At 40.9% G+C, this 26,540-nt stretch overlaps 1 protein-coding gene across 6 annotated transcripts in view; it reads right to left on the bottom strand.

Moving 5' to 3' along the window:
• Positions 1-5,276: 5,276 nt before the first annotated feature.
• Positions 5,277-26,540, bottom strand: part of SASH1 (SAM and SH3 domain containing 1) — a 197,769-nt gene continuing 176,505 nt past the window's right edge. For all 6 annotated transcript variants that reach the window (XM_082757961.1, XM_082757958.1, XM_082757960.1 and 3 more), the window contains 8 exons: positions 24,816-24,951; positions 23,631-23,800; positions 22,404-22,613; positions 21,544-21,694; positions 19,171-19,284; positions 11,647-12,782; positions 9,903-10,034; positions 5,277-9,080 (listed from right to left, as the gene is read on the bottom strand). In XM_082757961.1, the coding sequence (XP_082614087.1) occupies positions 8,820-9,080; positions 9,903-10,034; positions 11,647-12,782; positions 19,171-19,284; positions 21,544-21,694; positions 22,404-22,613; positions 23,631-23,800; positions 24,816-24,951 (2,310 nt within the window). In that variant the 3' untranslated portion in view covers positions 5,277-8,819. The remainder of the gene's footprint in view (positions 9,081-9,902; positions 10,035-11,646; positions 12,783-19,170; positions 19,285-21,543; positions 21,695-22,403; positions 22,614-23,630; positions 23,801-24,815; positions 24,952-26,540) is intronic.

Genomic DNA, 26,540 nt, shown 5'->3' with positions numbered 1-26,540 from the left:
TGACCCATTTTCCCTCCTCCTATCTTCCTAATGAGGCCAGAGTAAAAAATCACCAGGAATATTCCTTACTATGTTTTATGCTTGGGCTGCTCAGGAAGATGTCAGAGTTGTGTGATTCAGCTGCAGCTGAAGAGGGCACAAAGGAAGAGCAGAGACAGAGCTCGTCGGCATCATTCTCCCCAGCTGTGGTGGTTTTACCCAGCTGGGCAGCTGAGCTCCACCACAACCACTCTCTCACTCCCTCTCCTCAAAGGGAAAAGGAGGGAAAATATTATTGAAAGGGTTCAAGGGTTGAGATAAGTATGGGGAGATCACTCAACAATTATCATCACGGACAAAACTGACTCAGCATAGGGAGATGAATAAAATTTATTACGTATTATTAACAAGTGAGATCAGTGAGAAACAAACAAAGAAACCAAAAACACCTTGCCCCCATCCACCCTCTTCCACCTCCTTCCCCTGAGCAGCACAGGGGAACAGGGCACAGGGGCTGCAGTCAGTCTCTAGCACTTCATCTCTGCTGCTCCTTCACAGTCCCTCCCACGGGATGCCGTCCTTCCCCAACTGAGCTTGCGGGGGTGCCCACGGGCAGCAGCTCTCCAAGCACTGCTCCCACACGGCTCCAGGGTCCATCCCCCAGGAGCAAACTGCTCCAGCACAGGTCCCCCACGGCTGGGCTGCAGCTCCCCCCAAACCCCCTGCTCCTGCATGGGTTTCTCTCCATGGGCTGCAGCTCCGGCCCGGGGCCTGCTCCTGCGGGGGCTCTCCATGGGCCGCAGCCTCCTCCAGGCCACATCCACCTGCTCCACCGGGGGCTCCTCCACCCACGGGGGGGCTGCAGCGTGGAGATCTGCTCCATGTGGGACCCTGCCCTGCTCCACCAGGGGCCTCTGCACAGGCTGCAGGGGAACTGCTGCTGCCTGCCTGGAGCACCTCCTGCCCTCCTGCTGCACTCAGATGGGGGTCTGTGGCGCTGCTTCTCACTTCACATTCTCCTAGCTGCTGCTGTGCAGCAGTTTGTTTTTTCCTTTTCTGAAATCTGCTCTCACAGAGGCACAAACAACATCACTTACTGGCTTGGCTCTGGACAGCGGTGGGTCCCTTTGAAGCCGGCCCTTATCTGACATGTGGCAGCTTCTGAACTCTTCTCACAGAGGCCACCCCCGCAGCCCCCTCCTACCAAAACTTTGCCACGTAAACCCAGCACACCAGCAGAAGCAGGGCTGCACAGAGGTAATAGAAGGAACACTGCATGGGATGATAATGGAGGCAAAGGAGAAAAATCAAATGATAGAAAGCAAGTACTAGAAAAGAAATGCTTCCCACTCTAGCGCTGTGCAAATCTCATACAAGCTGTAGGGTGCAATCCAACAGAGCAGTGCAGTTTGCTCTAAATAAAATTTATCCAGATGCACTTCGTGTGTATCAAGAAGATGTTGCCTGGGGAACCCTACTGCTATCCCCTGTACCTGCTGGTCCTCCAGGGTGTCGTGTTGTTTGTGCCTCAGGACCAAATGCTCCTAGTAAAAGCAACATTACTCAGAATTAACAAGTGCATCTGTCCTGAATGCTTCTCTCACTTACCTGATTTAAATGAATTTCTCCTCTGCAGATGGTACTTTGACTTCATAGAACTTTATAAAAGTGGTCAGCAAAATAGATACACCTGAAAAAATGTGCAAAGAGAGATAGCTACCAGCTTGGAAGGCCTCTGGCTGGCTCACTTGTCTTCTCACCCTGATTCCCATTTGAATGTGGTATTTTTTGTGAGGCAGGGACAAAGCATTCACCAAATTGCATCACGGCTGCTGCAGTTTCCTCATGATACTTCACACCTGTGGTGCTGTGCACCAGGGGTCAGAGGGCTGCACACACCTAAACAAGCACCGAATGATGAGCTGGAGAGCAGACCTCGGCAGGACCTTGTCCTTGACACTCTTGCCCACAGGACACTAAGATGCTGCTTGCAAAAAGTGAGGCTGAATCTTGGCTTATTATCGATACAGACAAGCACAGATGAGTTTTTTTTTTTTTTTTTTTTTTTTTTTTTTTTTTTTTTTCCTGGGCATGAAATATCAGTGGTTGGGTTAAACACTGTGTGTTGCAAATGCTTGCCTGCTCCAGGGAAGGCCTGTCTTTACGCTGACAGGTATTAAGCAGGAGCTTGTGACATTGCTTTTAATGTTAACCTGTAAGAACCCTCCTAGACTCTTGTAGAAACCTCCCATATTCCTGAAGCAAGACTAAATTGATCAAATTGCTAAAATACAAAAAAAAAAAAAAAAAAAAAAAAGAAGAAGAAAGAAACAAACAGACTTAAGGTTCTGGGCAGCCTGGAGTCATTCCACGGGTTTTGGTGTGCCAAAAGGCAAATTTGACTCAGACATGCATGCATTTTAGAAAGCAGCCTGAAACCCTCTCCCGGTTTGCTATCAGGCTGTGGAGGAGAAAACTCAGACAGCAGCAATTGGTCCCAAGGGATGTTCTGAATCTAGCCCTAAGGGGCTAGGAAAGTCTCTCTTGAGGGGAAAAGGCTTAATGAATGGAGAGAGTCTCTTATTTAATTAAATGAGTGCTCATTTGTGTAACTGAATTAATCTAAGCCATTTTTCTGCTCTTCAGGAACCGCACTGTTTCACATTCAAAGCACCTTCTATGATGCTTATACTTTGAAGTTGTAGAGTAAGAGATGGAAGAACTTCATGAAATAAACCAAATAGTACAAATACGTCCTACTGATCCTTATAAGAATATAAGCTGGAAACACTGCACAGGCCAGAATACAGTTTCAGTCAATCAGTGGACTCACTTTAACACAAACTGTGTTAAAACCCAAGCCTGAAATGGATCCTGTTCAGTGCTTTAAGAAATCCCATAATCAATGGATATGGACTAAATCTGATCTCTCCAAACCTGCTGTATTCTGCTACAAGGTGGAAAACTGACTGCAATAACTGAGGCTTATGTCATGTTGGAAGTGCAAGTTTGAAGCCCACTCAAAAACAAAACAAAACAAAACAAAAACCTCTTTGCAGTTAAAATATATATATATATATATATATATATATATAAAATGAAGAAATGTCATTGCGTGGGAATGCCAAAATGACCAAGCTGTAGTGGGGGTAAATAAGTTTTTCCATGGTGATTTCAATTCTCTGAAGGCTTCCTCCCCACTAGTCTTCTAGGCCTGCGAGTGGGTACGAGAAGGAATATGCTATCTGAAATCTGAAACTTGAGAACGAGAGGCTTTTAAAAAAATTAGGACTAGTTAACAAAATAAAGAGATGTCTTATCATGAGGGCATGGGAACAGATGATAATTTTTAAAAAAGGCACGCCAAACAGTTCTTCTAGGCAGCCTTTGTATTTATTTATTTTTTTTTAACGTTGAAAGACTAACTTACCATATGTGAGCTCCACTGCTTCTGGTCTCCTTTCCAGCATTCTCTCATACTGGAGAGAGAGGTGGCAATGAGCAAGTGCAGCCTGTGCTGCTCCAGAAAGGCAGCACACCTCTGTGTGGCAGGGGTTTACACAGGAACCTTCTGCTCAGGAATAAAGTTTCTTTTTAGAGGTATTCGTTTTTAGAGGTATAATTTTAACATGTTTCTTCTATATCTCTTTTTTTCTTATGTAATGCTTCATTGTGAAGAGAGAACGTTTAGACCAAGAGGATAGGTACATATGTGCTGGGAGGTGGCTGTGGTTGTTTTTGGCAGTGGTCACGGTGGTTAGCACACATTTGGATCAAACTAGCAAAATGCTGAGAGCAACAGATAGGGGCTTTGTGTTTCAGCTGCTCCCAAAGCAATCCTGGACCATAGCAGTCTTGGAAGGGAAGCAGCACTCCTTCCAGCTGCAGAAATGGCAAGCGCTCTGGCTTTTCATGTCGTTCAGTGTTTGTTTTGTTTTTATTTCTATTTTGTTACTTGAGAGACTCTTGGAAACAGCCTGTCTTTGAGCCAGCTGCTGTCCCTAGAGGCTGTTTGAATGCTCTCCCCTAGCCAGCGAAGCAGTGCCCTCTGGTGCACAAGCACAGCAGTGGCCTGGTCCTCAGCTGAACCGAAGGATAAGAATAGAGGGAAAAAAATTCAAAGTTCATCTTGACACTTTACTGCACGCTGCCTCATTCCCATCAACTGTTTGCAACGTGGTACAGTTCTGATGGGAGCGCTGCTTAAGGGGAACTGAAGATCCAGCTGTCTGGACCCAACCCAAAGGATGGATTTTTTTTGTTTTGACCTTTTGTCATTTCCACAGTTAGCAATGGCAAAAGTTAGCAGGCACAGTCTACCCTTGTCACTATGGGCAATGATCCATACAGGATTAACTTCTAGGTATGGGTGCACTGTTGCCAAGTGGACTCCATATCACTGCTAGATTGCTAATTGTACCCATTAATTACTTAGAAAATTTAACTAGAGCAACAAAGGCCAACACACTAAGCAGGAAGTGACTTAGGTGAGCAGGAAGGAAGTCACGTCCTAAAGCTCCTTTGCCGTCCCACCTGGACACTGACATCTCCTTATGGACTGCAGGGATGACCTACCTGCTCAGGGGTCAAAGCCACCCTCTCCGCAGCGAGGCACCTACGCCAGCCCAAAGGCACTGAGCTGCATTCAAAGATCAGGTTTGAAATCCCTTCTTTCAGGCAAGAGCTGTAATGCCTGCGAGTTGGACTCCTGTATCTTCCCCTGGTTCTACCAATATTTAATTATTCCACTGCAAAGTGGAAAAGCTCCCAAGGGGAGAATTCAGAGACCTCTCATCCAGATCTCCACAAACCCAGCAGCTGGACATTAAAGGTATGTATGTAAGAGACAAAGATCCAAACCTCCTCAGGACATCAGCAGAGCAAGGGCTGTTCAGGGCACTGAGCTTTGACAAGGAAGGGGGACAGCAGGTTATTGCCGATACACTGCAGAGTCCACAACTGTTCATGAAACTGCGGAGTTCACCAAAACCATGGCAAGGAGGTTCAGACAGTGATGATTCACGTTGCACTCAGTCACATTTTTAGGACTCCGGCTAGTCATGGATTATCAGGGCTTTTAAAAGTTTATTTTTTAATCTTTTTTTTTTTTTTCTTTTTTCTAGCTGTTGGTGTGTGTTGAGAATGCTTACACCATGAGGAACTACAGACTAGGTGAGCTGGAGGGAGGAGGCCTGAGATAGGAAATTAAATAGCTGCACATTGCTACCACACCAGTAAGCAAGTCTTTTAGCTACATTAAGAGCAACCAAAAAAAAAAAAAAAAGAGAGACACCAAGGAAATTTATTTACTTTTTATCTATGAACATATGACATATAATTATAGACAGTTTTGATACACAGGAAAACCCTTTTGTCAACCTTTTTTTTTTTTTTTTTTGCTAAATGAAACAGCACAATAATCTTTACACATTCATATTTTGTTTTTTTCTTTTTTTTTTTCCTTTACAATACACAGCTTTCTTGGGTTGAAGCAAACTGCAGGACATATTGAGTACTGGTATATTACAGCTACTTACATCATTTAAGAACAGCAAATGGAGAAAAATAAGTTATTTAAATATTGATTTCATATACAGAAAGTGCAACTTTGTTAGTTGTTACATAACTTGCTTGACAGTTTTGATTCCCCAGAGGGTGTCAATTAAAGATAAAGGTATCTTGGACCAAAAGTATTATTTATTCTAAAAATAATACAGTACAACTGCACAGCTGTGACTTGGTGAATCGACCACTGTTGCTGCTCTTAGAGATGATGACCTGTTTGAGTAACACAACGTTTAATGCTTCTGATCGTGCTCCCAGCTTGCATTTAAAGCCAGGCTCCTCGAAGAGCCCAAGGCCTACCTGGGTAGTAATAGAGGGTTACTGATGGAAGCGCACAGTTACAAAGGCATTCTGCAATATTTGGGGCTTGCTGCTTCTATTGTTAAATAGCTATTTGAGTTACAACGGTACAATGGATAGATGCGTAACAGCATTAGCCTGAGCAGAGCAGGTTGGGGTTCCAGCGGCAGGTTTCTTTTGTGCTTCCCAAGAGTCAAAGAGTGAATTTTTGCTTAGAGCACTGAACGGCTGCGAGGAAATGTAAGAGGTGTTATGGCTGTACACTGCCTCACCTGCTTGGGGAACGCCACGGGTCACTGAAACCACAGCAGGGAAGCTCAAACACTGAGAAGTTTAAGGCTTTTTTTAGATTAAAATATAAACTAAAATTATAATTCAAGTAAGACCACAGAGCACAGTCTTAAAAAGGAAAACAAAGCAACTACTAAAACTCACACACCTCAGACTGCTCACTCTAGTCCTGGATGGGTGGGATTTGGTTTCCCTGGGCTATAAAATCATTTAAAAACAAGGAGTTACAAAGAGAGTTTGGCACGCAGGTTTGGCTTATTCCTGTATTTCTTCTGTTATTAAAAGAGTGGAGGTAATTAATATGGGAGGGCTTTATTATGTGAGTTGCCTTCCCTGCAACAAGAAGAAATGTTTCCTTTTTTTATTGCATATAGCCAGCTTGGGCTCTCTCTTGCTCCAAGGAAGCTGCTGTCTAATTTTCCTCAGTTCTGGCCCCTGCCAGTAATCCCAGGAAGTCTCAATACTCTTTTCATCTCCTGCTTACTGATAGTTGCCATGTAAACCTCAGAGAGGAAATGACAAATCATTATTATTAAAAAGTCTTTTCAATTATTATTTTTTTTAAGTTCACCAGCTGCGTGAAACATCTATGCTGTTGTTTCCTGATGCTGCCATATTACAACACAACGATTATACACTGAAGACAACATTACAGCAGAAGATCTGGAGGAGCTCTGTTTGAAACAATTTCAAGTTATACCGGCGAATTAGTTGCCTTCACGTGATGGTGTAATTCCTGATGGGGACAGAATGCAAAGCTGATGATACCAGGAGTCAACAGCTCTAAAGCTAGGAAAGTAAGCCTAACACCTATCAATTCCACCAGGAGACAAATTAATTATCATCTGTAGTAAAATGCATAGTTATCTGACTTAAAATTTGGCCACGTAAGGACCATATATAGCAAGGACTCATGTAGTAAGCACAACCTTTTATTCATCAATCTGAGAGCATTTCCTCAGGAAAAGTGTTATTAGCTCAATATGAGGCCGGGATAACTGAGGCACCAAACAGTGAAGTGACTGGCCTGGTTTTATACAGTAAGCTGATGTCAGAACTGATAATGCAAACAGTCACACTTCCTGGCCTGTGCCCAGGTTTCTTCATCTCACTTTGCCTACCAGAGTAAAGCTTGCTCTGTCTTCCGTGGAGCATTTGTGCTATAAGAAAGCTAAAGGATACACCATACATAGACCCCAAAGAAAAAAAAATAGTTATATGCTATTCATGATAATCTGTATTTGGTATATAAACGTGTACCCATATAGAAAAATAAAATCTGTCATTAGCCACATATATGAATGGAACGTTTCACATGGATTTAGGCAGAAAAATATCATTACATCATGAAAAAATGGTTCACCACATATGCCAGAACAATGCTGTCTTCCAGTGAGAGGTAACATTAACACTCAGACATGAAGGATATCGACTGTTTTAAAATCACAGTGTAATTTATAAGACAATATAGGATTTATTTGTCCATGCAATGAAATTACCGGATCTCATTATTTCTATGGGACACAATTTGATTTTTGATGCATTTTATTTCCCACAAGTGATTTTTCATTTGCAGAAACCCACTGTTTGGAATCGATATGGTCAGGATACCAAGTCAAAGCTGCAGCATAATGATTGACAATATAACACAGTACACAGAATATGATTAAAATGAAAAGCAGTTACATATATACAAGGCAGTATATCTTGGAACTGTTTAGTAAGAACAGTAAATGCAGACCGTAGTGAACAAGAAGTTAGCCTCACAACCAAAACCTAGCATAACCCTGCATTTGTAAAAGCATCTCTACAACCCATAAGATGTCATGATGAGGCAATTTATAGAAGCTACTTCAGCTGGATATCACCCTAAATGCAGCTTAAAAGTGACAGGTTGAAAAAAGGCTTGGGAAACACGAATACAGGTAAGTGAACATTAGGTAACTGCTTAACAGCTTGTTTTAAGGCAAATAAAAAGCAGATTGCTAGAAAGCAGTTATAAAAATGACCTCAGTTCTGTACAAATTAAAAGAAGCTTTCTGACTCTCCTTGGGTTAATTGCATTGGAGTGACAGAAATGGACCATACTGTAAACTAATTCCAGTCCATTGACTTTGGCCTAGCTAAAGGCTTTGTGGCATATTGGGACCTATACCAAGCAACAGCAAAAATGACCAGGGAGGAAGGTATGTGATTAGCTCTAGACTGCTAAATAAATGGCATTTGCCAAACAGCTTCTACCGGGGCTTGCACCTTGGTTTGCACAAGGTCTGTAGGATTGACTCCAGGTGTACAGAAGGCCCCCAACCTAAGGAGTTCTACATAGAAATGGGGCCTATTATTAGTATCACTTCCACGAACTTGTGGAAAATATGTAAGGGTCCCTTAATTCTGTGACACTGTCTGATCCCAGGCCAGCCCTATGTACTTTATGAAACAAGAATACTTTACAAGGGAGAGAGGGGGAGGGAAGTACCACATCTATGTTACCTGGTGGTTGCTTCTCTTCTCCTTCAGTTGCCAAAGACAGCAATTGAAACATTTCATACCCTTTGAAGAAGATATCTGCCTGTCCTTTGGAGCCACTTCCTCGATCCCTTTAGCTATGTGAAGTAATTAGGGCAATATCGGTGCAGGAAGGAGCAATGGGTCCTTGACCAGGCAATGCCATGCTAGGGAGCATGTTAAATTGCCTCTGGATCAAGAGGTTTGAAGAGTCTTGCTGCTGCCAGGAGCTTGCTTATGTGCCTTTCCTCTGTGATGCCAGCTTCTTGAAGGTAAGTTTGTGACAGAGAAGGCACTTTGCTCAGTGTGTTGAATCCTGCTTCTGTGAGCGGGCTGGAATACATAGGTAGACCAATGGAAATCAGCCAGTCAGATACAGAAGTGATAAGTCCTGGGGAGACAGGTTTTCGGCAAATTTCAGTGAGCCCTCCACTTGGAATCTGGGCAGAAGAGAAGAAAAAAGAAAAAGCATTAACGTTAAACATACTGCTTGTTTTACTGCAGGTCGTCTTCTGTTCTTCTAAGCTGGTAGAATTCAACAGCAGGTGTTGCAGCTTCTCCCTCTTACGGGATGCATGTTGGTATGAGAGTGGGCTGTGGGCAGAAAGGCTAAGATCACCACGGAGGAGAAACAGCAACAATTTTGGCGATGTAGATGCAGTGGGCAGTATTCAGTTGCTTGGGCAATTGTCATGTACCATTCTGAATTAGTTTGAAATCACTCAAAAATACCCAGCCTTCTTCCCAGGCTGATCCATTCCAGGTTGATCCAAGGGAAAAGAATACCACGTTTGCCTATTACCTCCTCAGACAGACCAAGCTCTTTTATAAAAAGACATGAAGGTTTTTGATTGTTTCCCCCTCCTGCTTTTTCTAAGGAGAGGAGTGCAAAACGGCACACTTTGAGAAAGGAAAAAAGGGTGCAAAACCTTTCAGGTATCAACACTGATATCAAGATATCAATATACACCATCCTTAGTGAGTGACTCTCTGTTACACTTGATAACAGTCTCCTTAAATTTTCCAGGGATTTGGTCAGAATAAAGGGCTGTCTGCCCTCCTTTAACTATTAAATATCCTCCTTTGGGAGAGGGGGAGAGACCTACTGCCCCTGTAGTACCCCTACATATGTCATACTTGCTGGGTGAGCACAGGCAACAGTTTTGTACCAGGTCTTGACAGCTTCCTCCCTTTACCAGTAGTCAATCCTTTTTAAAAGGTCTGCTCATAATTAAGAAACTTGGGTTTAAGGAAATACTTACTGCCATGCGATGCTGCTTCCTCAGCTGCTTTACCCGGATCTGGTCCATGTTTGCAGCGACATCCTTTTCGGGCTGGTCCAAGTCTTCCGAGTACCTCTGTACCAAAGCCTCAGGAATGCCACAGCGACCATGCTGAACGTTCCCAGCCAGCCACAAAGGAGAGACAAGTGAAAGAAGCGTGTCAGTACTGATCAATCGACACAAACAAAGAAGTGTGGGATGGGAGCAAGAAGCATTTTTCCTCAAGATTCACAAAAATAATTTTACTTTGCTATAAAGCATGATGGTGGGGAGATGCAAAAATAGCAGTATGTATCTTTACCAGTATCTTTAACAAACAGCAGCATACAGCTTTTTATGAGCTTTAAGGTCAGTTCCAGTCTCACTGAAATCAACAGCAAAAATCCTATCGCTCAACTTGAAGGAGGGTCTCCCCAAAGGGCATGTTGTTAGCATTTCCCAGTGAAACTCGACTCCCATAAGCTACTGAACAGTAACTGGTTTTCACAGTAAGCTTCTCTGGATAATTTTATGAGGTTTGTTTTAATCAGTTAACTGATGTGATCCTTCAGCCCAGCTGTTCCCTGATTCTTTTGGAGGCTGCGTGACAGATGCAGCAAGTCTCCAACAGCAGTGGCAGGGCAAGGTCTGCCAGAGACAGACCAGTAACAGCATAGCACATGTCAAAGAACATTTCTTAAATTCTGATTTACTCTTTCCACATCATCCTAATTTAATTTGTTCTTCATGCGAGGACTTTCCTCAGTTCATGTTTCTTCTATGTTCTGTTTAAAAAAGGATTTCTATACATTTCCTACCAGGACAGCATACTGGTAAACTCACACTTGCATCTCCCCTTGCACTCTGACACTGCGGCTGGACCACCTATGCTGTGCTGCTGCAGAGTTCTCCCTGAGTGCCCCAGCCCACCTCCTCCCAGGCACCACTTAACTGCAGAAGATGTCTGAATCAACCAGCAACCGCTATTTGGAATCGTAATATATCCTAGGCACCAAAAGCTTTGGGCTATTACAAGCTTAGTAACATTCTCCTTCGTGGCATGAGATGTAGCACATGTCAAAATTTGCCTCAGCTTTTGAAAGGGGTCAGATATCTAACATTCCTGCAAGTCAGCTGCTGGCTCAGTTCTGCTTCTGAAGGGTGCAGAAGAGGATAGCCCAGAAAAACAAGAAATGCATGAGCCTTATTTACGGACAAAGATACTTCTGGGAGATGGGAAATTACCATGTTCTGTTCTGTTCTTCCTTTTAACACTGCTCATGCATTTTAGCCAATGACTCTTCCAAGAAAACTGAAAGAGCAATCCTCAAGGGACGGACTGGAAGTTAGGACTCCTTCCTTCCCAAAATGATGTCCTCATCACTATGCTATTGATTCAGATTTTCTTGGAAATCTATGTGACTTCCTTCTTCAGCTTCACTTCCCTACAGCAGCAGAGGAGGAGATTTCTGTGCTTGGTGCCACCACAGTACTGGTGGCCCTAAGAGATGAAGACTCAGAATAAGTCTGGTATCTCAGTCCCTCTGCAATACATCTAGATAGTTATTTTAGGAAGAAGGCCCAATATTAAAGACAAGCACAGATGCATAATGTCTAGAGTCTTCATGATTTATGGTTTATCTAGGCCGGTTACTTGCAAAAATGCAACAGATAAGATAAATGAAAGACTAGCCCCTTGGAACATTGATAGAATAAAAAGACTGAAGCAATGTGCTCCACCTACCTTGTCTGAGTATGGTTCTTCAGTAAGATCAATGTCTTCAGACTGCAGCTTGTTTTCTATCACCATTTCCAGATCCATTCCCCTGCTACAAGAGACTTTCCTTGCCGAAGCAGGACCGAGCTTTACCACGTGCTGCTGAACACTAGCAGTCTCTGGGAGCTCTGACAGCCAGGGCGGCAGTGGGCTAGGAGGGGTACTGGGCTCCTGTTCAGAAGATGTCCTATGGGCAGGTACTCCGTGCAAATCAACGGGAGCGGATGGGCTGGACTTTTTCACCGGCAAACACGGTGCTTCTAGACTGGAGTGGTTCCCGCTTGCGGTCACGGGAGGATGATATAATCCGTTCGAAAGGCGTTCTCGGCATTTTTTGGCAGGGACAGGTGGTGGCTGAGAGGGATTTTTTGGTTGCATTCTTGCCTCGTTTGTGCCTTTTTGCTCAGCTTCTAGACCGCCCTTGAGGACTGGAGCATAATCAGCCCGTGCAAGGTCATGAAAGCCCTTACTCTGTATTTCAAGAGGTGTCCTTGTTGCAGGGTGTGTCACCAAGGCAGCCTGAGCTTCACAGTTTTTCAGGGGGAATAGAACAGGCTTTCCACCTGCACTTTCCATTACAGAGCAGTCCAACTCCTTACCTCTTCCCTTCTGAGAACTGGCAGCTCCCTTACCTTGCTTAGGCATCAAGTCACCTACCATAAAACTGCCCCCATGAGGCTGAGGTGTCAGGGCAGATCCAGTTGCCTTTTTTGCTGTATCCAGTGAATCCTGAGGAAAAGAATCTTTCTTGCTAGTGTCCTGTAGGTTGGTATTGGATTCTCCCTGGAGATCGTCCAGGGAGTGAGATCTTGGCCAGGTATCCACACCCTGGGGGCCATCCAGAGTTTCATAGCTCCGGCAGACGGCAACTGGTAAACTCCTACGGTTCTTCTTCAGACCCATAACAGCTGGAGGTTGGACAGAGCTCTTCAGAGCACGATGTGAACAGCTCAACCGGCTTTCTTTTTCCCCTTGCTGGAGAGTTTCTATTGACTTGGTCAGTGGGAGTGTAGGATAATTGGATAGCTGGTTTCTGCTGAAGTCCTTAAAGCTGTGCTCACTTGCTGATTTTGAGGGCAGATGACAGGTCCTTCGAGTTTTACCTAAAATCAAATAAATCACAATCCATTATAAAAAAATACCCTCTGCGTATTAATAGGGGATCACTTCTAAATGACTTTGAAACACAGTAGTTTAGTATTTAACTCTAAAAGCACAGGAACCCAATGCCATTTTAAACATGAATTTCTGAGTTTCAGCTTTGCTAATGAAGAACTGATAATTGCTATCAGGTAAGGAAAATACCTTTAAAATAATTACTGTCCCATCTGCTCCCCTGCTTACAGAGCTTTGAGGTCTAAGTCACTTAAACCTTTTTCAATGAAAATATATCCTGCACTTAGACCTGATATTCTATACCAGTTATATGAACTGGTTTGACCCCATGCAGAAGTAACTCATGAGTTCTGGCACTTTTCTCCACTCTTCTAACTCCTTTAGGATGTTGATAAATATGTTCACCTCCTAATGGAGTTTACTAGATTGCTTTAAAAATGCAGGAATGCTCAATTTTATTTTTTTTTAATTACTACGTATGTCAATAGTGTTATTTCATCTCTAAAGTAAACAGCAAACCATTTTTGATGGTAAATCAGAAAGCAAAAATGTTCCAGGAAGACTGGTGTTGCAACAATCCCTTTGTAAAGTTACTTTTAGGAACAAGGGTTTTATGGAGAATGGTCTTACACTATGAAATTGAGACTGTTACAAAAGAAATTTTCAAGAGTGACTAATCTTAGTGTTATTCTCATGCCGTATGCTTTATCAGAGTGGAAGGTCTTAGAAATGTGGTGTTTTATTATAACGATTTAAGATGTGAGGACTTGAGCCAATCTGAACCACATGTCCTTTGTAAGCTTTATTTCATATTTTTATGAGATATGCACCAACACTTTAAGACAGCGTAGAAGTCCATCAAATCTGCTTGATAGAAAAATTCTGATCTCATTACTGTATTCATGAGCATGAAATCCAAGGCCATTTCTCCAGCGCTGCATAGATATATGTGTATTTACAAGACTGAAGTAAATTTGTCTCGGAGCAGACAACCTCTCAGAATGAACAACATATCCTGAATAATTATTTTTTTCTGGGTGATAATGCTACTTTTGCCCACCTACAGTAAACTTTCTAAAACAATGACAGATAGCTAAAGCTTGGAACTTCTTTTTCCAATGGAGAAAAGAAAGAAAAAAGCTTTGGCTAAATGTTGACAAAATCCAATAATAATAGGTAATTAATTGCTGTCAATTAAAGGATAATTTAGCTTTAGAGATCTGAGAACTTGTGCTAACTTCATTCAAAATGAATTAATCTAATGTACTTTTAAGCAATAGATGCTTCCTTTCATATAGTTTGCCTTCAAAAGAGAAGCTTAATGTTTTGTTTTTGAATAATATATATTGCTCGCCTTAAATATGAATGCTAACATAAATCTAGTGTGTGTTTTACTTAGGAGTGTCCCATTTCCAAAATTCCTGTTATGCAAAGAAAGCACCTGCTTAACCTACAAGAGAAATTGCTTGCTTTCCCTCTTTTTATGCTCAAGGAATTTAAAATCAAAGTAGTCAGAAAACTAGCAAATATGGCTGAGGGTACCTTTAAAGAGAAATAAGGAGAACATTCCCCCTCAAGGGGGGAAGTTGGCCACGTTTACTCGTATGCCAGCCAGGTTATTCTGTCTAAAACCAACACGTGCCCACAATGGTGAATACAAGCATACAAGAACTCTCTTCTCAGAATGTGTACAGTTCAGCTCCAGCTAAGTAGCACCATTTTCCCAAAAAGCTAATAAAGACACATCACACAAGAACTTGGTTCCTTTCCTACATCCTTGTATTCAGGTAACTTTGAGAAGTAGCAGAAAAACTTAACTACCTGCACCTTTTTGTGGAGTGAGACCACTGCCTTCTGAAAATAACTTACAACCACATTAAAAAAGCATGTTTAAGAAACATTACATTCATTTTTTAGTACCCCAGGCACTAATGTCAATATGTAGTGAGCATGGAAAGGAGTGTTCTCTGTTCATTATTCATATTTGCTAGCACATGTCTGACTTAGGCAGCGGTTCACCATATTGTCTAGGGCTTGCTGTCACAGCTCACTTAACACAATCCGTGTACCTTCTTTTCAGCCTGAAATATTCATCAGGGCTTACGCTGGTTTTAGAAAGGCACACTGAGATACCTCAACACCTAAAAGAAAAGTTCTGACAAATGCTACTGCTGTGCGATGTTAGGCTTTTACTGAAGTTATGATGGTATCTAGGAAACATCATTTTGTTTCTTTGGGATATGCCTGTGTAAAGTCCAGTAACGTGGGGATGAGAAAAAGAAGAAGTGGGAAACAGGAAAAGGAAGAAGAAAACAGAAAAAATAAGAGAATAAAAATTCTAGGAAAACAAAAGCAAACTTTAGTTCATTCCAGCCCTGATTCACAAAAAAATACAAATGTGGTGAGAGTAAGGGAAAAAAAACAAAACATTTTTTTCTGCAAAATAAGTAACTAGATATATAATCTTTAAGGTCTCTGCTTCAAAATTGTTTAAAACAAGCAGTGGGTTCAATGCTTCAATGCTACTGTTTTGTACAAAGGACAAGGATTCAGATTATAGTTTCTCTTACATAGATTTGTCATGAGCAATGTAGCAGTATGACCACTGTGATTTCTCCTCTTCTACCTATTCCTTCCCTCCTCCTGACTGAGGGGTATAATTTCAGTATGCTCTTGTGAAATTAAGAAAAGAAGGCCATATTTCCTGAAAGCAGGCTTTTAAATATGTTTTTAAATTGTTTCCAGGAAGCGGGGACCTATATAAACAATGTCTACAAATGTAACATTCCTTCCCCATCTCAAAACAAACAAACAAACAAACAAAAAAACAACCCTACAAACCTATACCGGTTAAAGTGTATATTCTTATGACTCCCTGGTAAGCAGACTATTGCCTTTCATAGTGCTGTCAACCACAGCAATCTCTCTGATTTAAATATGTGCAGAAGGACATAAGCATCTGGCTGAAAACTAAGATAACCAAGGTGGTCCTTACACAAAATTAATGGAATGTTTGTATTGTTTTCAGTACAAAAGGTTCAGTTCAAGCTACAAGCATACTTTACCCTTTTGTTCAATGTTATGCTGCAGTGTTTTTTTTATTAGATAAAGCTGTGTCCACCTCTCATGATATAGTTATTACTGTTAGAATACACAGAATGAACTTTTCAATCTTCTGTCATTATCTACCTCAGAAGAAAGAAAATTATCTTTGGGAATATTTCCAGAGGTACCAGAGCTACAGCAATAAATTTTGAGTGTTTCTCTCAATACCTTTTGTGTGTGGAAGATCACGCTCAGGGAATTCAGAACTCAAAACCGGATACAGAATATATTCAATGGCCTGTATAGATCCCAGATTTCTTTCTTTTTTTTTTTTTTTTTTTTTCCTTTTTTTTAGCATTGCTTTCTGTGGCAGTATTTCTGTGTGCATTTCAAACATCTCAACTGACACAACGAAGATGATGGCACCTGAGACAATCCTTACATCACTGCTTTTTTATGAATACAACTAGTAGAAAACCACCCTACATCAGGCAACATGGCCATCTGTTTTGTTGCTTCCTCTTCTGACTAATTAGTACTGAATGCTTAAGTGCTTTGGGTGCTCAGCTGGCACTACGGAAATTTGGGCTTCAGTTCCTGAACAAATCAGAGAACATCATTATCCCACCTGATACAGTCATGGTTTGTCAGCCTCTTCATCTTTGTGCCTTGCATATGCAATTCCTATTCCTTTCACACCCTATTCCTCCTTTAGAAGGTATGCATCACAACAGGAAAAGGTTCAAAGAAGCCAGGCGTTATCAGAGATACAGAATGACTTATGATGGCTCAGATTAGAAAAGAGATGACTTGAGAAGGAGTATGACAGAGGTCTATACACAGACAATGCTAAGTATGGAGGTTTTAAGGAAGACCATGGATGTGCATAAAAATAAACAGTTTGAGGAAAATGGATGAATGCCAGGAAACTGTACCAAATTCATGGAATTTCGGTACCTTGGGAAGCCTTAAATATGCTTACTCTGTTCTTACATTCTTCTTGTAACTATCTGCTTTTGGCTGCTTCCTGAAGGAACTAGATTTCTGATAAGGTTTCTAAATGTGTCTCAGACAGACAACTGCATGCAAGAAGAACTCAGTAACTGCACTGTTATCAGAAGTTTAAAGGAGAATTCATCTCTCTGTGCCCTGTTTTAAATCAAGGACTAGTCTATATGGACTAATGGTCTGATCTTGTATGGTTGCTTTCTGGTCTTATTTTCTTCCTGTTTATCACTGAATAAGTTGCAAACTTTATAGTCCTTACTCTCTGCAAATTGCATTAAAACCACAATGTTGCTGTAAGTACACTGCAGATACCTATGAGAAATGTAAGTATTTCTGCAGCGGGATCCAGAGAAGAAATACACCCATATCACTGCCATAATACATGGCAAGCCATTTTTATCCAAATTGCAAGAAGAGCTCTGAAATCTTGAACTGATGCCAAAAGGTGCAATATCGGCCTAAAACAGGGCCCTACTGTGGCCATTAAAACATTATGCAAAACCATTCCCCGGGAAATGTGAAGGCCAGTTTCTTCTCATAATTTCATTTTCCCCTTTATGAAAAGCAGTTTATTATTGCTGATCCGCACATTATGATGTTTATATTAGACAAATGATTATCCTTATTTTAACAGTTGAGCCTCCAATGTATTTTGTAAACAATAAATATGGAAGCCATTACTGTCCATGAACTTTGCCGAGAAGGTGGAGCACATTTCAGATTAACCAGCCTTAACAAAATCTCTGAATGACTCCCATACTGAACGTTCTTTTCATAATGGTTTTCAAAGCAAGCACTAAATGCATTTGTGAGCAAAAATGATACAGAAATGCAGCAAGCCATAGATGAAAAGCAATATAAAAATCATTAGTGGTATTTCACATTCTGCAAAACTCAGATAAAAATAATAGTTTAAACGTAAAAGTAAGTATCTAAGCAGACAGGCAATAACAATTGCTTTCAAAAGATTTTATTATATTGTTAAAATAAGGAAAATGTACAGGCAGCAATTTAACTTCAGTGCTACAGCTATCATAATGATGGCACTTAGAGATAAAAAGGAAAGAAAATTGTCACATATGCCATATATCTAGCTATGATTACATTCTAGCATGCCTGCTCCATGAGGATTCATGTTCAAGGCGAAAATTCCCTCTGCTTTCAGGAATTTAGTATATTGCCAATTTCGAGCATTCAGCTTCAAAGCAAATTGCAATTTTCTTCAAGAAATGGTTATTTCTGAGTGACAGACTGACAGAAAATGGACATACTAAGAGAAAGATCTTTAGCTTGTATTTTAAATGGGAGAAATGGCTACTACAAGGGGCATACAGCATCTCTGTTTATTTTGTTCTTGGATTCCTGTTTATACTGGATGTTAGTGATGAAACCAGGCACTCTGAGGCCAAAACAAGGCTCAAGAGCTTGGACTGATAATGCCAAGCACCAAGTGAAATACAAACCAGTTTAATCCATTTTAATATTTAATCTCTAATGAAATATTTGTGTGTACAAGCTTAAATCCCTCAAGTATGTAGTCCTCAGTCAACACAACAATCTGATTTCTTCAGAACATGGAGAATAATCTTGATTAGCATCCATCTCAGTAATTTTTCAGCACATCACCTTTCACTGATGCACAAGACAAGGTAGTTGGAACTGAGCATAAGCAGTTCTTGCTTTTGTTTTAGCTTATTTTCTCACAAGCTTTTAAATTAAGTTAACTTGCTAGCCACTTGTTCATACACTAAAATACTAAATCTCTGCACCTGGCCTCTGATCAGATGGGAATGCAACATGCAACCTGAGCAAAATGAAAACAAAAATAACAACAACAAAAAAAACCAGCCTAAAACACAGTGCATTTTAACTGTTTATCTTATAAACAGTTTCTGTGTAAGTTTAACAGCAATTTGCCTAATCCCAGTGTAGTTCGGATACTTTTCCACTGCCAATGGTCCCTTAGAAAAGTGCTGTCTGAGTGTAAGTAGTGCAAGCCTCATGAGGCATGGCTGCAAGACTATGATAGGGGGTGGACAAGACAAAGTATGGCAGTGAGAGTACCTGTTGCCATATGATTACAAAAAAATAGCAGATGATTTGTGAAATGTGATTTGTTTTCTACCATTGCAAATAAATAAATTAGAAACAGCAGCGATGAAGACCAATGGCCCAAATCAAGACGGAAAGAGGCAGCCAGAGCAAGGGAGAAAGTCAAGCATGAAGTAGTTCACATAGGCTAGAAGAGGAGCAGAAAAGATACTAAGTTATCTACTGAAAACAGGCTGCAAGGATTTTAAGACTCGTTGAGGACATTATTACCATTCTCCAGGTTTTCACTGCTTTCGTAGCAGCCTGAATCCCGAGGAGAGCATCCAGTAAGGCCTTGGCCTTCAATGAGAAGTTTCTCCTGAGATCCTGACTGGTCGCTGTTACCTAGAGGAAATGAGAATACAGTGAAAACAGAGACAAACAGAGAATCCAGTAGAACTTATCAACCTTCCATTTCTAACATCATTATTTTCACTGTTTTAACAACTACAACAGGTCCATGTTTAAAAAACAGTGAGCATTAGGAACAGCCATCACAAAGTGATAAACACTGTTGTAAGCATTCATCATGTTTGGCACAGGATTAAGCAACAACATCAGCACAAGTGTCAGGGAGCATTGCTGTAAACAATAAAAGCAGAATGAGCTGTCTGTGTCCTCAGTTGCTTTGGGGACAAGTCCTACAATTTACAACCACCAAAATTTATTTAAAATGATGGTGTCAAAGTTTTTTCTAAGAATTAAAAAAAAAATAATACCCAAAACAAAAGCAAAAAGCATTAAGAGAACGAAATAAAGTGTTTGTTTGTTTGTTTGTTTTTGTTTTTAAAAGAATAAAATCCTAACCCTGACTTATATTCCAGATGGGACCAAAAGGAAGGATCAAGAATGGGTCTGGCAAAGTTAGGCAACGTCTCCTGAGGAAGGGGGAAGTGACAATGGAGAGACTGGTGGTAAAAATTTCCTTCCTTCCTTGATCTGTGCAAACAACCAACGCTCAAGTGTGGTCCAGTTTAGGCTGCATAGACCTGATTCCAGGAACTTAAAGCATTCAGTTAGAAACCACGTTTTATAAAGAAACTAAATCTGGAGCTGAAGACACAGAAAAGAAACTTCATGATGCAAGGACTCAGTTTATGCTGCATTCCTCCCCACCCCTGCAATACAATGTCAGAAATGGTTCTTCTGATTCCTATTCTCAGCACATGAAAGGTAATTATGGAGTGGAAAGAAGTGCTGCTGCCCCTCCCAGGTTCCAGCTGTCTGGTCCCCATTTCTCTCTGCTCATCATCCTGACTTGGAGCCGGAATTTATACTTTCCAGCCACCACATCAAATAGTTCTTGACCAAAATTGAAGGTCCCTAAAAAGAAAAAGATTCCTTCAGGGAAGTGAACATTCTAAATAGCTCTGCAATTATTAAAGAGAAGTTCATATTAGGTGACATGAAGCTACTCTTATAAGTGAAAAGAATCCAATTCTGCAACTGTAGTTTTATTGGGCGGAGACAAAAGGCAGAGAAACTCTGGATGCCTCTTTGGGAACTGTACAGGAAAGATACATGTCAGTGAAAGCTCAGGCCAAAAAGCACAATCCAAAGATGCTAACCACAAATCTCTTATAATAGAATTAAGCATTTCCCACTTAATAAGCAGTTGTTTAAATTGTTGCTATGACAGTTTTAGCTACACTGTAGGATTTTGCACAGAAGCAGCTGAGAAAGTCCTCCCACAATTCATTCCACCGATTCTCATCTGTGGGATACTAAACTTCTGCCAAAATTTAGGGATGAACGGGAAACTCCGTACATCTTAGGTTGCTTCACGTAAGCACTGAAAGCATCTAAATTCCTGTCTCAAGCAAGACTTGCTTTTCATATAAATGATTCTGCTGTACTGTGACTCTTGGCTACTGCATGGATGGTACAGCCCTGCTTCTTGCTGTGCAGCGACGACCCTGTCCAGTTGGACTGCCAGTGCTTACCCTGCTTGCCCTCATTTGTGTAACCTCGCCTGAGACCATCTGGACAATGGACAGAGTTGCACTGCTGCATATTAGACAGATGGTTCACTGTCTTTCACTCTTTGTACTTGAACAATATATTTTCTCCCTCCTGTGAAAATCCTGTATTGTTGTATGCACAATCTGAGGCTACCTGTACAATCCTGTAAGTCCAAGAATCATATGCACATGCAGGTAAAATCAGACAAAGCTTAAATCACATTATCCTTCTCCACAGCCCCCTAGCTTCGATCTTTTTCCTTGATAACCTCAATCTCTTCTCTCCAGTCTAGAAGTGTCTTCTTGACTATTTACTATGCCTCAGCTTCTTATTTTGAGTAGGTCACCTCAGGATTTATTCTCAAATATCAGTATTCTAATGGGTAAATGATGTACGTTTGACATCATTTGAATAGGCTAGGTATGCAGGGCTTATAAAAACAAAGAATTCTGTCAGAACAAATGCAAATCTTAAGTCATTCCTCAAAAATCTACATGCTGCTATATAGAAAGACCCTGGAAATAACTAGATTAGGAAAAAAAAAAAAAGTCAAAATCCATGAACCAGTTCCCTGCTTTAAGGGGTTCACAAGGTTCTTGGCAGAGCTCTGTTGAAACTGAAAACCTCAAACATCTCACGTACTATCATACTCCTGCAGAAGTTCCACAGCTGTGAGGAGAACAGCTCTGTGCTCAGGATCTCGGATGTTCAGTTCATCTAAATCCTCTTCTTCTAGAAGCTTAAAGGTATCCAGATCTTCGTAACCATTGAACAGAAAAGTGGGCATATGCTCCTGCATAATAAGAGAAAGGAAAGAGCTGTAAGACAACATGTTTATTCAACTTATTTTGGCAATAAAAATACTAGAGGAGATTTTCATAACCAGCAAAAATATCAGTAGCTTAGCAAATGCAAACCACTGTATAACAGCAAAATTATAGGACTACAGCTTGTATAAACATTGCTCAGAGCTCAGGGAGGTAGCTGTGCCAGATAGAATACTGCACATATTTTTTTATTTGGAATGCACTGTATTAAATTGCCTGGGTAGCGTGCTACCCATCTGCATAATATGCCACAGCTCTGTATGAACAGAGTACTGCAAACGATGAACAACAGCCACACCAATTATCTCCAGCTCTCTGAACAGCAATGTGGAAAATAACTTATTTTGTAAAGATAGAGTAACTATTGTTATTTTTTTTATTATACTTTTACTTGCTTTTGATGGGTGTTAGCTGGTAGCAATACCATACAAAGATTTATAATGGCTACAATGCTCTCTGAGCGCATACAACAAAGAAGCCTGCAGCACATCCTCACAGGCAGTTCTGCCTGGCCTTAGCTATTTCCACTTTGCAGCTAAGACCTAATTCTGTTAAGTGGGGTAATGTTGCTTAGGACTATGAATCTGCAGTGCAACTTTCAAAACTGGTAACTCCAAAGGTGTTATCCTTCCCACAAACAAAACCAAAGGGATAACAGAAGAAATGTGGACAGACCTTTAAGTTGATGCGATCCAAGAGATCCTCCACTGACTTGGGCTGTGGAGGTCTGCTTTTCCGGCGTCTCCTGGTGGGCCGCTTTGGCTTCTCTTCCTCTTCGTTTAACACATCCACGTAGATAAATTTGAAAGTGCCAACCTTGTTGTTCAACAGGCCCATCCAAGTGCCCATGGGGGGTTTGCTGATGATATCAATGATGTCGCCTTTCTGCAGACCAAAGCAGCAAGAAGTCATTTAGGCATGCTTTGTGATGGATATTCAAGCAAACACATCATTTTTCCTTGGTTTTCCATATTCCCAGAATGGACAGAACACAGTACACAGCATGGAAAACACCCTTTAGTTTTCAAAAAGTTAATGAGACCTTTTGCAAAGATTATAGCCCAGTGATGCATTGCTGCTGTTTTGTACAGAGGTCTCCAAGCAGCGCAACTATCCGAAACTGGTGCAAGAAAGAACAGATCAGACTGCTCAGCATATAAGGACACGTTCTCACATCAGATCTTGTAAGGAAAGGAGGCACATGTAGAAAGTAAAACTGTTGGTTTTCCTACCAATTATCTGACCGTAACAGACAAAACAACGCACAAGGTTTTGTATACTTACAGAGATTACCTTTCTTACACCTGCTTTAACAGGAATTAGCTGCCCTTGGAATTTTAAGTAATGAATGCCCTGTACAAAGTCATATAGTTTCGACTGAATACTGCACAAATAAAACACTGATACCCAGAAAAATTAAAAGGGGGTAACAACTCATGGTCAATTAATTCAGTATTAGTTCAAATTAACTTATACATGTATTAACTAAAATGCCTTTAGAGGACATTGCGTGTAGGTGCAACCACATCTCTTCCAAAGATTTTGAAAATTATGCCATGGATGGACTAATTCATTGCAGCAGGTGAAGTAGTTTTCCAATCTTTCAAACAAAATCCTTGCAAAAGAGAAATTAATGTGTGGCTTATTTTTATTTTTCCTAAAAATGCAAGTGTCTTTCCCTTGGATGTGTGGAAATACTAATACTTCCTTGCATTTTCTAACCTTTCAGTATCATTTGAGCAACTCTCAAATGCATCAAAATAAGATAGGTTAAAAGGCTTAAAAAACCCACAAGCAACCTCATCAACAGACCAAGAATTGTACAGTTCTTACGAGGAGCTCTTATGTAAGAGTTTTGCCAAAATACACATTTGACCCCTTAAAAACAAACAGAGCTGGTACCTTGAGCTTCAGAGAGTCTGTGTCATAGGGACTTGGAGTAAAATCAGTGTGAACCCTGGCTCTTCCACAGAAAGGTCCTCTGTAAGGAGGTTCTTCATCATCACCATCTTCCGATTTTACGCTCTCCCTGTTGCTGGTTGAGGAATCCGTTGTGCTCACTGTCTGACCACCTAAGCACATGTACATGACAGACTTAATATCAGTCCACAAAAGAACAAATTATTTGTGAAGGTTAAACCAAAAAAGCAGTCAGAGCTTCCTAGGAAACATTTTTTTTTCCTACAAAATATGTTGTTGGAGTTGGAACTCCTTAAATGCCCTTTCTTACACCAAATTATTCTCCTCGATATTTAACTGAGAAGATGATTAACTAGTGCCTCACCTATGATATGTCACAGGAGTGATATTGTCATCTTTTTGCTAAGCTTTGCCCACAAAAAAACATAGTGATGTGAGGAAATTGAGCTCTGAATCCTATATGACGGGTCCCTCATATTCATGAGTTTGGTTTTATGGTGACACTTTGTGTTGTTATTAAAAAAAAAAAATAAATCAGATTATATTTAGAAAACACTTTCATTATTTAAGCACTGAGCTTTTTCTTCAGTGTTTTTGCCCAGTGTGTTCTTGTTTTCTATTGATCAGTAGTTCATAGAATTAAGTTCACCCCATCTGGATCCTGCTTGAACTCTGCTTTGTGCTAGAAACAATCTTAACCAGAGAGGTTTAAAATAATACTCCTCTAGCTTGTTAATGAGAAAACCTCAAGGTCTCTCTGGAGGGGAACCAAAAAAAATGCCCAGCAGGAGTGCCCAGCAGAAATCTAGTGTGAAGATGTGCTTGTTTGCTACTTGTCCTTGATCTGGAATTGAAAAAGCACTTTCACTGCATTGTTACAGGTGAAGGACTGTGATTCTCACTCCAGTCATTTGCATTATAATAGTAGGACCAGCAGACCCAGCAAGAAAGAAGGATTTCACTTTTTCAGGGCTCTGTATAAACACTGAGCAAAAGAGACAGTCTCTGCACCAAATAGCTTACGGTTCTTTGTAAGCCCTTAGTGACTAACCCTTTTCTACTTTTAACCACTGTTTCTGTTTTGCCTTTCTCTAATTCTGCTTACTGTGGAGATCTCTGCTCCCTGCAGCCACAAAAATGGAGCAACACAATTAGAACAGGACTTACTCATTGAGCTCTGACCACTTAAGGAACTCCTCAGGCTCTCCACTGAGCCACCAGCTTTCAGCTTGGGCTTGTCCAGGGAGTCAGTGTCTGGCGGTGGTGACTGTGGAGAACCTGGCATGACCCCAGGACTGGACTCCTGCAAGGCATTGAACCATTTCAGTTTGGTAAGCGAGCACAGGTATTGACAGGAGCTGCTCACTCATATCTGAGGAGAGAACTTCTTGTATTTTCCTGCTCTTTAGAGACGGGACAGAAACATAACACATTTATCAACTTATTTAGTGATACTCAGCTGTGGCAGACACCCCACTTTATTACGCATGATGGCAAACAGAAGAAATCAATAACTGTCTGAGAAAGCTAGCACTGCAAGTGGAAAGAAACATTACACAAAACTACAAATTCAAGGTTTCCAAAACACACAATATATTTTATCAGCAGTGCTTGCCAAACAGCTAAAGCCAAATCCAGCTTTCTGAATCAGGATTTTGTAAAAAGGTGAATGCAAACAAATCAGATAATTCAAGTCAAAACACAGCAATGTAAATTTTTTTTTCAGTGTATTATTAGTATTTTTGCTTATTTACCTTGAAGGAAAAAAAAGAACTAGAAAATGCAGCCTATACATAATATACATGCATACAACACACATAAACATAAATGCATAAATTAAAAAACAAAAACAAACAAAAACAAACAAACAAAAACGGTTTTGCTACATATGCAGTAGGTGAGCAATTTCTTTTTTCATTCAGTCAAACATTACAGGAAATCCAAAAAGGTCTTTCCTAAATTGAAATCCTGTCAGCCTCTGTGACGCAAAACTGAAGCAAAGCAGATTACTTGTGGCAGAATGGTTTTGCTTGTTTTCTCTGAATGCAGGCAGAGATACTGGCACATAGTTTGAGTCATGCCAGAAAGATAGAAGGTAAAAATATTCTGAAATGACTGTGCCAAGAAGCTGGAAAAGAAAAGAACTCTAGCTTGCATACGAGAAGAGGGTTTTGAGCTGGTGTGTGGTCATGAAGCTTTTAGATTAAACCTATTATTTGCATGCTGCAGAGTCAGCAGAAAAAAAGTCCTCCCAGCACAAAACTTCAGAGGCCTAGTCAATCTTGCAGAGAGCTAGAGGGCAGAAGTACTGCTAACCCACTGAGTTCTCACTGCATCCCTTCCTTAGGGAGATTTTCCAGCGGGGCACTTTAAGGACAGTAAGACACCAAAGCATCTTATCACTATCAAATCATACTGATAGACCTTGAAATGTTTTAATTATAAACGAAATGTAACCATAACTATGGCACTGCCCCTGGTCACGAACCAGTAGGGCGAGCAGTCCCCCAGGAAAGGATTTCTAATGTTACAGTGCATTGTGTAAGTCTGGTCATGTACCTGCCTGCTGTGCTGTGTGCGTATTTGCACTTTGGGGTTGTTATCTCGAATCTTATTAATTGAAGCTCCTTCTACAAGCAACAGCACTTTGCATTAATGCCAAAAAGCTCTGTCTGGTAGGGCATGACAGCATTTCCGTTTCCATTTCCATTTTTCTATTGCAGCAAGCATCCCCGGCCATCCAGCGACTGGTAAGAGGCCACTTGGGGGCGATATTTGCCAGAGAAAGCTCTGCTTTCCCGGCGGTTTTGTAATCTATTAAATACACATTGCAATAGTTTTAAACAAACGCTGACGAATTTTTGACACACCACCAAAGCAACGAACCCCAAG

Source organism: Aythya marila (assembly GCF_965140915.1).
Source record: "Aythya marila genome assembly, chromosome: 3".
Lineage (NCBI taxonomy): Eukaryota > Metazoa > Chordata > Aves > Anseriformes > Anatidae > Aythya > Aythya marila.
This window is presented reverse-complemented; position numbering and strand designations above follow the sequence as displayed.